The sequence below is a fragment of the Astatotilapia calliptera genome, chromosome 7 (genome assembly GCF_900246225.1).
Source record: "Astatotilapia calliptera chromosome 7, fAstCal1.2, whole genome shotgun sequence".
In the NCBI taxonomy this organism is placed as follows: Eukaryota; Metazoa; Chordata; class Actinopteri; order Cichliformes; family Cichlidae; genus Astatotilapia; species Astatotilapia calliptera.
This window is the reverse complement of record NC_039308.1, coordinates 46,728,860-46,739,948: the sequence shown is the minus strand read 5'-3', so window position 1 is coordinate 46,739,948 and position 11,089 is coordinate 46,728,860. Positions and strand designations below refer to the sequence as shown.

General features: G+C 39.4%; 2 protein-coding genes across 3 annotated transcripts; one reads left to right on the top strand and one right to left on the bottom strand.

Annotated features, from left to right (window-relative positions):
• Positions 1-2,878: 2,878 nt before the first annotated feature.
• LOC113027438 (uncharacterized) lies at positions 2,879-5,520 on the top strand. Its single transcript, XM_026177053.1, has 2 exons — positions 2,879-3,415; positions 3,490-5,520. The coding sequence occupies exon 2, from the start codon at positions 3,535-3,537 to the stop codon at positions 5,188-5,190; it is 1,656 nt and encodes a 551-aa protein (XP_026032838.1). The 5' UTR covers positions 2,879-3,415; positions 3,490-3,534; the 3' UTR covers positions 5,191-5,520.
• Positions 5,521-8,209: 2,689 nt separating this feature from the next.
• Positions 8,210-10,217, bottom strand: lrrc18b (leucine rich repeat containing 18b). Of its 2 annotated transcripts, XM_026177052.1 has the most exons (4): positions 10,102-10,217; positions 9,891-10,012; positions 9,374-9,760; positions 8,210-8,981 (listed from the first exon to the last, which is right to left on the bottom strand). In XM_026177052.1, the coding sequence occupies exons 3-4, from the start codon at positions 9,632-9,634 to the stop codon at positions 8,571-8,573; spliced, it is 672 nt and encodes a 223-aa protein (XP_026032837.1). In that variant the 5' UTR covers positions 9,635-9,760; positions 9,891-10,012; positions 10,102-10,217; the 3' UTR covers positions 8,210-8,570. The 2 variants fall into 2 exon arrangements, with proteins under 2 accessions (XP_026032837.1, XP_026032836.1); XM_026177051.1 differs by having other exon boundaries at positions 9,891-10,217.
• Positions 10,218-11,089: the final 872 nt, after the last annotated feature.

The window sequence follows — 11,089 nt, the reverse complement described above, 5'->3', positions numbered from 1 at the left end:
ACATGCTGTGTAGGTGTGTACTTGACTAGCTGATATCAACATAACAGGGAAACATCTGGTTTGACTATTCTTCACCTGTAGTTTGAATGCTGAACATTTGCCTGTTTAAATCATAAGACCAGTCACTATACAGAGATGTGCTTCTGAATGTGGACGATGTGTCTTCTGCTGCAGTAATGCAGTTCTGCTTGTGTTGAGTGATGTAAACAACTGATCGATCTAAACGCTTTAAATGTCAAAATTGACCATTAGATTTTTTTATGACACAACAGCGGTGAGTGTTCCCACCTTCTGCGCTTTGTAACTTAACGCAATCTTTCCGTTTTCGAGTTTTGGACATGATTTTGGAGTATATCTTTGCAGTAGCGATTGACCGCAAAGTAAAGCTACCGGAAATGCACAACCCCACATCCGGTCTCAAACCAGGAAGTTAGCATTGTCTCGTGCACATAGTCAATTGAACTCAGTTACACAGCGATAAAAAGAAACACAAAAAATGGCAAGAAGCTGTTGTATTATTAACTGCAATAGCCGGTGTTGTGCCAAAAAGTGATTGTCTGCCAAAAAGTGATTTCCGGTATTTGCCAAAAACTGATTGCTCGTATTTAAATTGCTATAAGTAACTTGTTGGGCTATAATATGTGAAACATATGTCAAATGCATCCCTCATGGATGACATAAAGTCATCTCTCCATCTCTCTCTGCTGCTCTTTTGTCTCCTCTGTCACAGACTTCTCCACTTTTGATGATAAATCAGCCTGGTGCAACATGTAAGGATTGGCACAATTTGTTAAGATTTTGAGGAGTTTGAGAAACTAACCTTAAGCATAAAATAAAATTTACTACCAGTAACTTCATAGCACCCGCCCAGCAGTATATAAACTCCGTCATGCTAGCTAGTACGCAGTACCAGTTATTCTAAGTGACTGTAAAAAGTCAGCACAACGAAAACAAACTCCAACTAAACTTGGCTTATATCTGACACAGAGAGACAGCAGGTCATAACTTCTTACCTGAAGTTCAGTTCCTCTGCCACTATGACCGGCGGCCGCCTCGGGTCTCTCCTCCTCCTCTCCTCCTCTTGCCTCCCCTTTCCCTTATCCACCTGCTGGCCTCCACCACTTGCTGATGTTGCTAAATCTGTGGAAGCTATGCCATAGCTACCGCCAAACAATTCAGTTATTTTTACACATTTGGCAGCGTCTGCCTGAAGGGCTTGTTTCTTTTTGGCCCTCATTTTTTCTGCACCTCCTTTCCTTTTTTTGTTCTCCATTTTCTTTAGCTCGTCTATAAGATTGCTAAACAAGGGGGAGGGTGCATCCGACCTCCTCGGCTGTAATAGGTCCAGCCCAGAGTCGATCATGACCAATTGGCCAATCCAACACCTTTCATTATTTATACCCTTCCAAAAAAAAAGAAAAAAATCCATCGGCCCATAAAAACAAAAAATCGCTAGCGGCCCACCGGGCAAATGCCCGGTATGCCCGATGGCCAGTCCAGCTATGCCCATGGCGTATGACAACATTAAAACAGTCGCCTATCCGTCTGTAGTGTGGTTATAATAAATATAAGAGAAAGAGAGAACTGTAAGAAATTAATATAGCCACTACAGCGACCATCAAAACGATGAAAAAATATTGGCATAAACTAGGGCTGCTCGATTATGGCAAAAATGATAATCACGATTATTTTCACTGAAATTGAGATCACGATTATTTGACGATATTTATTTAACCCTTTAAGACCTACTATAGAACCAAGTCCACCAGAGCTTATATTATTTTTTTTACATGCTGTAGTGCCATTTGTGGGAGCATTTCAAGTTGCTATACATCAATACAACTGTTATAGCCCATATTTTAATAATATGTATGCATTAAGTCCATAGTAATTACATAAATTGCAAAAAAGTGCAATAAACTACAAAAAAAATTGAAAATCGCTTTTGTTTTGTTTACATATATTTCTACTTGGAGAAATTTAAGAGGTTTATCCCTCAAAACTTTAAATACAATAAAGTTGCAAAAAATAGTTTACAACAACAGGAAATTTATTTTGAGTGTCTTCATAGTTTTATTTTGGAGATACAGTTTTTATATACTGCAGGAAAAACAAAAAACAATCCTATGATGCAAATTTGCAAAGAAAACAGCATGTGCATCATTTCACTGTGGGAAGTGTTACGAACAGCTGATAGTAACGGCAAAGCGTGTTTCTGGAATATTATGTTTTTGTTCCTGCAAGCGCTTTTTATGCAGTTTTTGCAAAGCTATATGTGGAAGGAAACCGTGACCGAGGACAAGCTGATGGCATCAGATGTAAGTACAACTCCTCCGGTTTCATATGCAAAACAAATTATTGCGCTAGCTTACACGTTCCGGTTCTACAGGGATTTAAAAATAGTTACACAACACGGAGCGTGCTGCTCTGACCGGATTTAAAGGGTTAACAATGACTTTAAAAAATAATATAACATAGTGTGCAACACCACTGAAGTTTTTTTACCTCTCTTTTCAACCAACAGCAGTCACTCTCCTCTCCAAATAACTTCTGCTTAGCTTTCCGAGCTTCCCTCGGGTCCTCTTAATCAGCGGTCTCCAACCTTTTTTGCGCCACGGACCGGTTTATGCCCGACAATATTTTCACGGACCGGCCTTTAAGGTGTCGCGGATAAATGAGGGAGGGGCTAATAATCGGCTCAGTCATTTTTAATGATCGTTGAAAGCCCAGATCGTAATCGTGATTAAAATTCGATTAATTGAGCAGCCCTAGCATAAACAGTTTATTTTGCGATAGCACGAAACAAACAATAGTGTAAAATGAAACGATAGATGTTTTTATATCATCATCCGATATATATCGTTATATCGAACAGCCCTAATATGAACTTATTTAGAACTTACCAGAATGAAAATATCTGTAGCACAACAACAGATATCTGTGGATGGTAGAGAACTGGATATCAACTCATCTCACAGCTGCTATCCAGGCTAGATGCCTTCTTTTGGTAACAACCACTACATAAGCTCCCTCACGTTGCTTTCAGGCTGGGAAAGAATAAAAAGACAGCCTATTTTCAAGCTTATTCCCTCCCCGATCGTGCGATCTAACATTAAAACCCACAACACAGCAAAGCGAACCACTGCTGATGCATTCGCTCCTTAAGCCCTTTGTTTGGCCAGCTAAAATGGCGCCCCGGCGGCCACGCCCCCTCCCGTGACATCACGTTCCAAAGCCCGATAACACCAAATTTAAAAAAAAAAAAAAAGAATGTTACTGTTACATTATGTTATGACATCATTATGATGATCAAAGGCATTTCATATGCCTTTGATCAGTGAATCCTTAAGTAGGGGTAAGAATTCCAAACTTTCAGTCAGTTTATTTGCAACACTCGAGATTGCAGCATTCAAAGGTAAACCTGAGAAACATTTTAAAACAGTTGAATCTTTAACACAGTCACTTCATCAACACTCTAACATGTCTCAGAGTAAACACGGCGGAGGTCAACAAGCTTACGCTGGCTTTACTACAATGGACCACCAAAATCCAGAGCCAAATTCTGAAGAAACACATTTCCAGCTTCCACTCAAGAGGAAGCGAGGCCCGGATTATGCTGCACAGAATTGCAGAAGTCCCGACAGCTGCTCTCCACCAAGGAAAAAGAGACGAATCTGTGAAGAAAAAACTGTGTTGAAAAGACGATACAGTCAGATTTCAAAAGGCAGCAAAAACAACTCTGAGAGCTACTCTCCAGAGAGAAAGAGGATGAGAATAGACACTGAGAAAAAAGAAACAGCAGTGACTCGGAGCATCCAAAAAGGTTCTTCTTCAAGGACTATCCAACTCCAAGTTCAGAAAAAGAACGATATGAACTTGAGTGATACCAAAACCTCTAAAAACACACCAAAATACAACAAGAGGCCAGAACAAGCAGCAGTGACACAGAGCAGCCAGAAAAGTTGTTCGCCAAGGACTATCCGACTCCTAGTTGAGAAAATGAACAATATGACCTCGAGTGATACCAAAACCTCTGAAAACACTCCAAAATACAACAAGAGGCCAGAACAAGCAGCAGTGACACAGAGCAGCCAGAAAAGTTATGCGCCGAGGACTACCCAACATGTAGTTGAGAAAATTGACATTACGACCTCGAGTGATAACAAAACCTCTGAAAACACTCCAAAATACAACAAGAGGCCAGAACAAGCAGCAGTGACACAGAGCAGCCAAAAAAGTTGTTCGCCAAGGACTATCCGACTCCTAGTTGAGAAAATGAACAATATGACCTTGAGTGATACCAAAACCTCTGAAAACACACTGAAAGACAACAAGAGGCCAGAACAAGCAGCAGTGACACAGAGCATCCAAAAAAGTCCCTGGTCCAGGACTATCCGACTCCCAGGTCAGAAAAGAAACGATACAGCCTTGAGTGATACCAAAACCTCTGAAAACACACTGAAAGACAACAAGAGGCCAGAACAAGCAGCAGTGACACAGAGCATCCAAAAAAGTCCCTGGTCCAGGACTATCCGACTCCCAGGTCAGAAAAGAAACGATACAGCCTTGAGTGATACCAACATCTGTGAAAACACACCGAAAAAGAAAGAGAGCCCAGAAGACCAGAGAGAAACAAATGTGTGGATCATTGGGTCCAGTTACATCAGACGAGCCGAGGGTGAAGCAAAAGAGATTTTCGGAGAAAATTTCGGACTTAATACCAAAGTCCAGTGGTTTGGCAAAGGAGGAATGCGCTGGTGGGGAGTCCTTCCTCGTTTTTATAAGGAGCTATCCACACAGAGCCCACCTGACATACTGGTAATCCATGCTGGGGGCAATGATTTGGGACTCTTTTCTGCTTATAAACTTTCTTCTGTCATTGAGAAGGAATTAATGCAATTGCACACAGAGTTCCCCTCAATGACAATTGCATATTCATCCATCAACGAGCGTCAAGTGTGGATATATGGAAATCCAGGCGAAATCAATAAGGACAGGAACACTGTGAATGCCAGCATTAGAAAGGCTGTCGACCACTTCGATGGAGTGATTATTGAGCATCCGCAAATCAGGTTTTTCGACAACTCCATTTTTTTACGTGGTGGAGTTCATTTCTCCAAGAAAGGAAATGAACTGTTTCTGACAAGCATCCGCACGGCCATCCAGAAAAGTCTTCAGTCACGTCACTGAAAACTGACTTGAGACTTTTCTTTCACAGTCCAGAAAACCATACGTTGTTCATTTTAGGCAATGTGAGCAACATATAGCTAACATGTGCTCTCTTTTTTCTTTTCCTCTGCCTCTCACCCCCCAACCAGTCACGACAGATGACTGCCCCTTTCTTAGCCTGGTTCTGTCAAAGGTTTCTCCCTTTTTATAAGGGAGTTTTTCCTTTCCACCGTTGCCCAGCGCTTGCTATTAAAGGAGATCATTCGATTGTTGGGGTTGATAGTTTAGAATCTAAACTAAACTAATAAACATAAAACATCAGGTGAGGGCAAGGCAAGGCAAGGCAAATTTATTTGTATAGCACAATTCAACAACAAGGTGATTCAAAGTGCTTTACAGAGACATTAGAAACAAAAACAAATAAAAAGCATGATTTAAAATTGATTAAAACAAGCAAACAAACAAACTAACTAAACACACACATTTCACACCTGTTCGCACGATCTGAACCCTTATCGTAAGGGGAGCTACCAGTCCTTCTGTGGACGAGCTACTTTCTATTTTAAATTCCCTGAATTTAAAGTACTCTCTAGACCCAGTCTAGACCCAGTTGGGTTCACATAGTAGGGAGCACTACAAAAATTACAAATAAAAACATGTAATTGGCAGCAAATCAAAAATAAGAAAAATAAAAAAATTGAAAAATATCTCTTACTGCTCTGTTTATTTCCTTAAATGAACACTTGTACTTTTTGTCATAGAAGAATAAGAATATTAATATGAATATGAGCCGAGAGATATAATCTCTCCAGCCTGTCTTGGGTCTGCCCCGGGGCCAAATGCCTGGTGGCACCCTTGCCTCCATGGGCACCTTAACTCATCACTTTTGGTGCCGAGAATGTATTTTATGAACTAATATTAGTAGGCTGAAGCCTTTTATTTCAGCTGTGATTGTTTTTGTTAAGATACATATTAATATGTTTTTTAAGGATCAAGATGTGGGTTTGTTTTTCCAGCTTCATTAACAGTTGTTTTTTCAGAGATCAGATGTCCTCACAGGACAACATATACAAAAATATGATTTTACAGAATAGGATGCATCGCTGTGGATTAAACAGTGTAATAGTTTTGATATTTACCTTAAAGAGCAGTAACGCTAATCAATATTGCACAAATAGAGAAAATCACCAAAGTTATTGGCTTTAGTTTTGATATCTTGACAGTAAAACAGTTTTATGTCTCCCGAGGTCTTTTCATTGTTTTATTGTTTCTTTTGCTAAAGAAAAAAATCCCTGCCATTCCTCATTGTTAGCTAATCATGAATCCATCACTGGATCACACCCAATTGCTAGCACAATAATCATGTTTAAGGTTGTGAGCTGGTGTCTGATTTGTGTTTTCGTTAAATAAAAGACATCATCTGCACAAATGAATGCAGAACAAATTCATCAGAAAACAGAAAACTAAGTGTCTGATGCTAAAATACCACATATGTTCCCTCCTATAACAAAAATTTAAAACTAAGGATTATTTACAGTATCATATTTTTTATCAGATATGTTCTTATTAGTTAGTCTTAGTCTTATTAATGACAACCAAAAAAAACTGGTTCACTCACACCTTAGACCGATGTTGGACAACATGCCTCCGTCTAATGTTAAGTCAGTCTTTGCATTTTTTCCAGGTAACTTCCACAGGCATGACATGATGATTAAAGCTTGGATGTGTAATCTGTCATGTGTATTATGTGCTCTCCAGCAAGATAAATTCATGTTTTTTATATAGTTTAACAAAACTCTTTGCAACACAGGGTACAGAGGCCTGTTGATTCAAACAGGTTTGTTTAGATGGACCTTTTTTGAGTGCATGTTTTGTATGATAAGTTTTAATCTAAATAAACACTTTAATTAGTAGCTTTAAATAACAGTCATCATACCCTGCAGAATTAGAGACGGAGCAGCCGGGCTATGTAAAAAGCGTAAAGGGGCGTGTTCGCGGTCATGTCCAGAGACGCTCCACCACACTTTACTACTGAGCAGACTCTGGCTCCAAAAGTGGAACATGGCAGCGCCCACAAGCGGGATATTTTGGCTTCATTTTTGCACAATGGGAGGAAGTGCTGTCACAGTGTTCATCTTTTATACAGTAACTGGTTAGGACCAATTAGCCAAACAGCAATCTTCTCCTTAAGAAATTTCAAAAATATACAAAATAATATATATAACTTCATAAGTCGACAAAAATAAAATCCAGAAATGTCGCTTTTCAGATTCATGATTCTTTCGGTTACATCATAAAGATGTTTCAAGTTCAAGTTTATACACTTAACCTTAAGTTGAGGTCTTTCATGTTTCTTTAACAAAAAAAAATCCCTATTCAGAAATCTCTCTTCTATATGATGGTATGTGTGTGTAAATGTGCATGCGTGTCTGTGTGTGTACAACGGACCACACAGCAAGCATTTGTTTGGCCTGCTAATATGGCGCCTCGAGCAAAAATTCCGGCCACGCCCCATCCCTTAAGATCCCGCTCCAAAGTCCTGTTAACCTACGGAAAGAAGACGCTGCATTTTTAACTCTGAGGGAGATGGAGAATGAGCCTATTTCCAAAAAAAGTGGAGTGTGTTTCTTTAAGTACTATATTGTCAAAAACTAAAGTGTACACACACACACACACACGCACACACGCGCACACACACATACCATCGAATGGAAGACAGATATCTGAATGAGGATTTTGTTTTTTGTTTTTGTTAAGGAGACATGAAAGACCCCAAGTGTACATAAACAGTTGTTGTATCTTGTTTACTGTATCACTGACAGATAATTTCAAAGTCAAGTTAATGCTACATTATACTGAGATATTTTGTAATGTGAAATACTGTAAGCAAATGAATAAACAACCTCATTCTTGCTAGACCTTTGACTGAGATGTACATAAAACATTGTTACTTTTATTATTATTATTATTATTACTATTATTATTATTTTATTAGAGACTTCAGGAACATAATTTTTTCCATATATGATGATGATCATGATGAATGAATTATGATCACATGGAAAAGATACCGTTTGTATGTTTAATAACATGAAATATGTTTAAATGTTTAAAGCCAGTGACAGGTACTCAGAGATAAGGGTGCTCTCTGCTGCCCTCTAGGCCGAACAGACTGTCAAAACACTTTATTTGTATCTAACTATCATGCAGTTATAAGCATAGTAATTGCATAAAATGTGTGTAAAAATATAATTCTTTAAATACACTTACAAGGGAAACTGCAAAGTTTTCTGTTACTGTCTGATATTAATTCAATCTATGTACTATGTAGAGTACAGATCAGAGTAACATGCAGTACTGTAAGTGAAAGGCACTCTTGAGTTAAGAACACAGTATGGTATTTATTCCTCCCTCAGCGCCTTCCTCTCAGCTTGGCACCTATTCAGACACTCTTTGCACAGGAAGCTTTCTTTGACTAGGTAAAAGCTCTCTGAAATACTGACTGGTTTCTCAGTGGGTATCTTCTCAGCAATAATTGGATTCCTGTCCATCTTGATACTCTCCAGTTTTTTCAGCTTCAAGAGGCAGCTGGGGAGGCGGGTGAATCTGTTGTCAAAAAGGCCAATGTGGCGGAGGTCCTCCAGTGCACCAATGGAGGCAGGAAGAGCTTCCAGCTGGTTGAGACCCAGGTTCAGTGTTTGGAGTTTATTCAGGAGGCCGAGCTCACTTGGGAGGCTTGTGAGACGGTTGTTGCACAGGTTTAAAACCTTAAGGTTCTGCAGGTAGCCGATAGCCACGGGGAGCTCCTCCAGCTAGAAACAATAACACATTTTTTAACAGATGGTGATTTTGGTGCATTAAACATGGACATAGTTACGAACCATGGTACAATTTTGAAATGGGCAAACTACAGCTGCCAACAGGCTAGTTACAGTTAGCGGGTCTCTAAGGTGTCCCCGTATGTTTGTGATTATTTAATGATTGGCTTTTGATGATTAGTACTTTAATCTAGAGGTTGTTGGGTTTTTTTTAATGGGCTTAATTTTAAATATTTGGAATATTTAATTATTTAAAATTATTTAAAATAGTGTGACACAACAACTGTGTAGCAGCCCCACAGTATTGCTGCTATACAGTAGCTACCATTTATTTACCTACTTTTAAAGAGTTGTTGTAAACATTAGACATTATCTGTCACACTCACATAATTGCTGTGCAAATCCAAAACAGTCATTTTGATGAACTGAGCAATAAAATCTGGAATTTTTCTGATCATGTTCCTGCTCAGGTCCACTTCATCCATGTGAAAGAGCTTCTGGATGCACTTTGGAACAGCTGTAATCCCCTTGAAAGTGAGATCCAGTCGGCGTTTACCATCCAATGTCAGCTCCACGCAGTTCTGGGCCATTTTCAAGGTGATCTTCTTACTTTTAGTCTTTCTTTTGGCTTTCGTTCCCTTGGCCATGCTGTTAGTCTGTAGTTAACCTTTTCCACTAATGCGCTGTGACGACAGAGTTGACCGTGGAGCCAGTCTGTGAGATCACGTTACCCAGGCAGCGGTAACTGTAGACAAAGTCAAGCTTTACCTTTCCTGTTAGATAAAATATGAGTAACCGTATCATTTGCTTTGTTCCACGACAACAATGCTAACATGACAACAGAAATCAGAAGACTTGCAGTGAGTTTAAACTTATGAACAGAAAACACTTTTGACTCCTTACCAGCATTAATGCCTCCTCACACCCAGTTCAAAACACCAGGGAAGAGAAAAACAGAAGATACTTGACTATCTCTTTCCTCAGCCTAAGAATGTTGCCACACGTCCAACTGTCACTGCAAAGAGCTGTAAATAGATAAGCGGTCAGACTGCTGCTGTTTGACAGGTCAAAAATCACCATGCTGCATCATGGCTGTCTGTCAGCTAGGACTCACTTGGGTAAATGTGGCATTTTTTGTAATTTGTTCCCAGGCAACTGCTGTTTTGTCTGGTAGCTTTGGTTATAGCTATAGCTTTATAGCAATGAGCAGCCACCACTCACAGCAGGGCAGTTTGTTCTTTTAAAAATCTGTGTGAAGACATTTTAAAAAACAACAGCTTCAGTTTCCAGGGATTATCCTCTTTCAAATGAAGCTATGGAGGGTTTCAGGTCCAAATTACTGATAACAATGAGCTGTTGATGCCTGTGTGACACCTACAAGTGTATGGTCAATTGTATTTTTTTGTAAAACATTTATTAATGTAAAAAGCATTTTTTCATGGTGGTATTGCACTTTTCAGTTAAAGTTATGAAGACGTGATTGCGTGGCAACGCCACAAGGGAGAAGTAGTTGTGAGCGCGATAGGCCATTGCAACGCTTCTGTACCTCAGAGGAGGAAGAGCCTGCAGACCAAATGCAACTCATGTCTCCTGTCTCTACTTTTCTGTATAAAAACAGACCCCATGGAATACCTGTAACACCTGTAGCTGATTTGTCCATATTTTTGTTATTTATCTCACTGAAATGCAGCTCTGCGCAGTACTTTGTATTTGCCACTTTGTTTGAAATGAAGAACAAGTACTGCTGCCTACATAACAGCGAATGTATACATTTATACATGAATGTGAGTCCCACAGCCTAAGTAAACCAACTATACACATACTGCTTACATTGCAAATGCTGGCAGCTAATGAGGCCATTCTTGCTTTATATCTGAAAAAACACCTAAACTCCCACTGCTCCACCAGACCTCAAAAGTTACTCAGTCTCATCATCTTTTCGTCATTTTTAATGTTTACATTATTAAAAAAGTTTCATTAATGATGGGAAACAAAATATCCCAAACCTCGCTCTGAAAAACAATGAAATGGATGTTGAAAAGGATAAATAAATAGTGCACAAGTCAAGAAATGTGATTCCATGCACTAGTGACGTGGAATAG

Excerpts from the sequence above, each read along its gene's own strand:
- LOC113027438 (XM_026177053.1), top strand. The coding sequence starts at position 3,535 with ATGGACCACCAAAATCCAGAGCCAAATTCTGAAGAAACACATTTCCAG.
- lrrc18b (XM_026177051.1), bottom strand. The coding sequence starts at position 9,634 with ATGGCCAAGGGAACGAAAGCCAAAAGAAAGACTAAAAGTAAGAAGATC. Across the intron at positions 8,982-9,373 it reads TGGATTTGCACAGCAATTAT|CTGGAGGAGCTCCCCGTGGC; the intron begins GTGAGTGTGACA and ends TATTGTTTCTAG.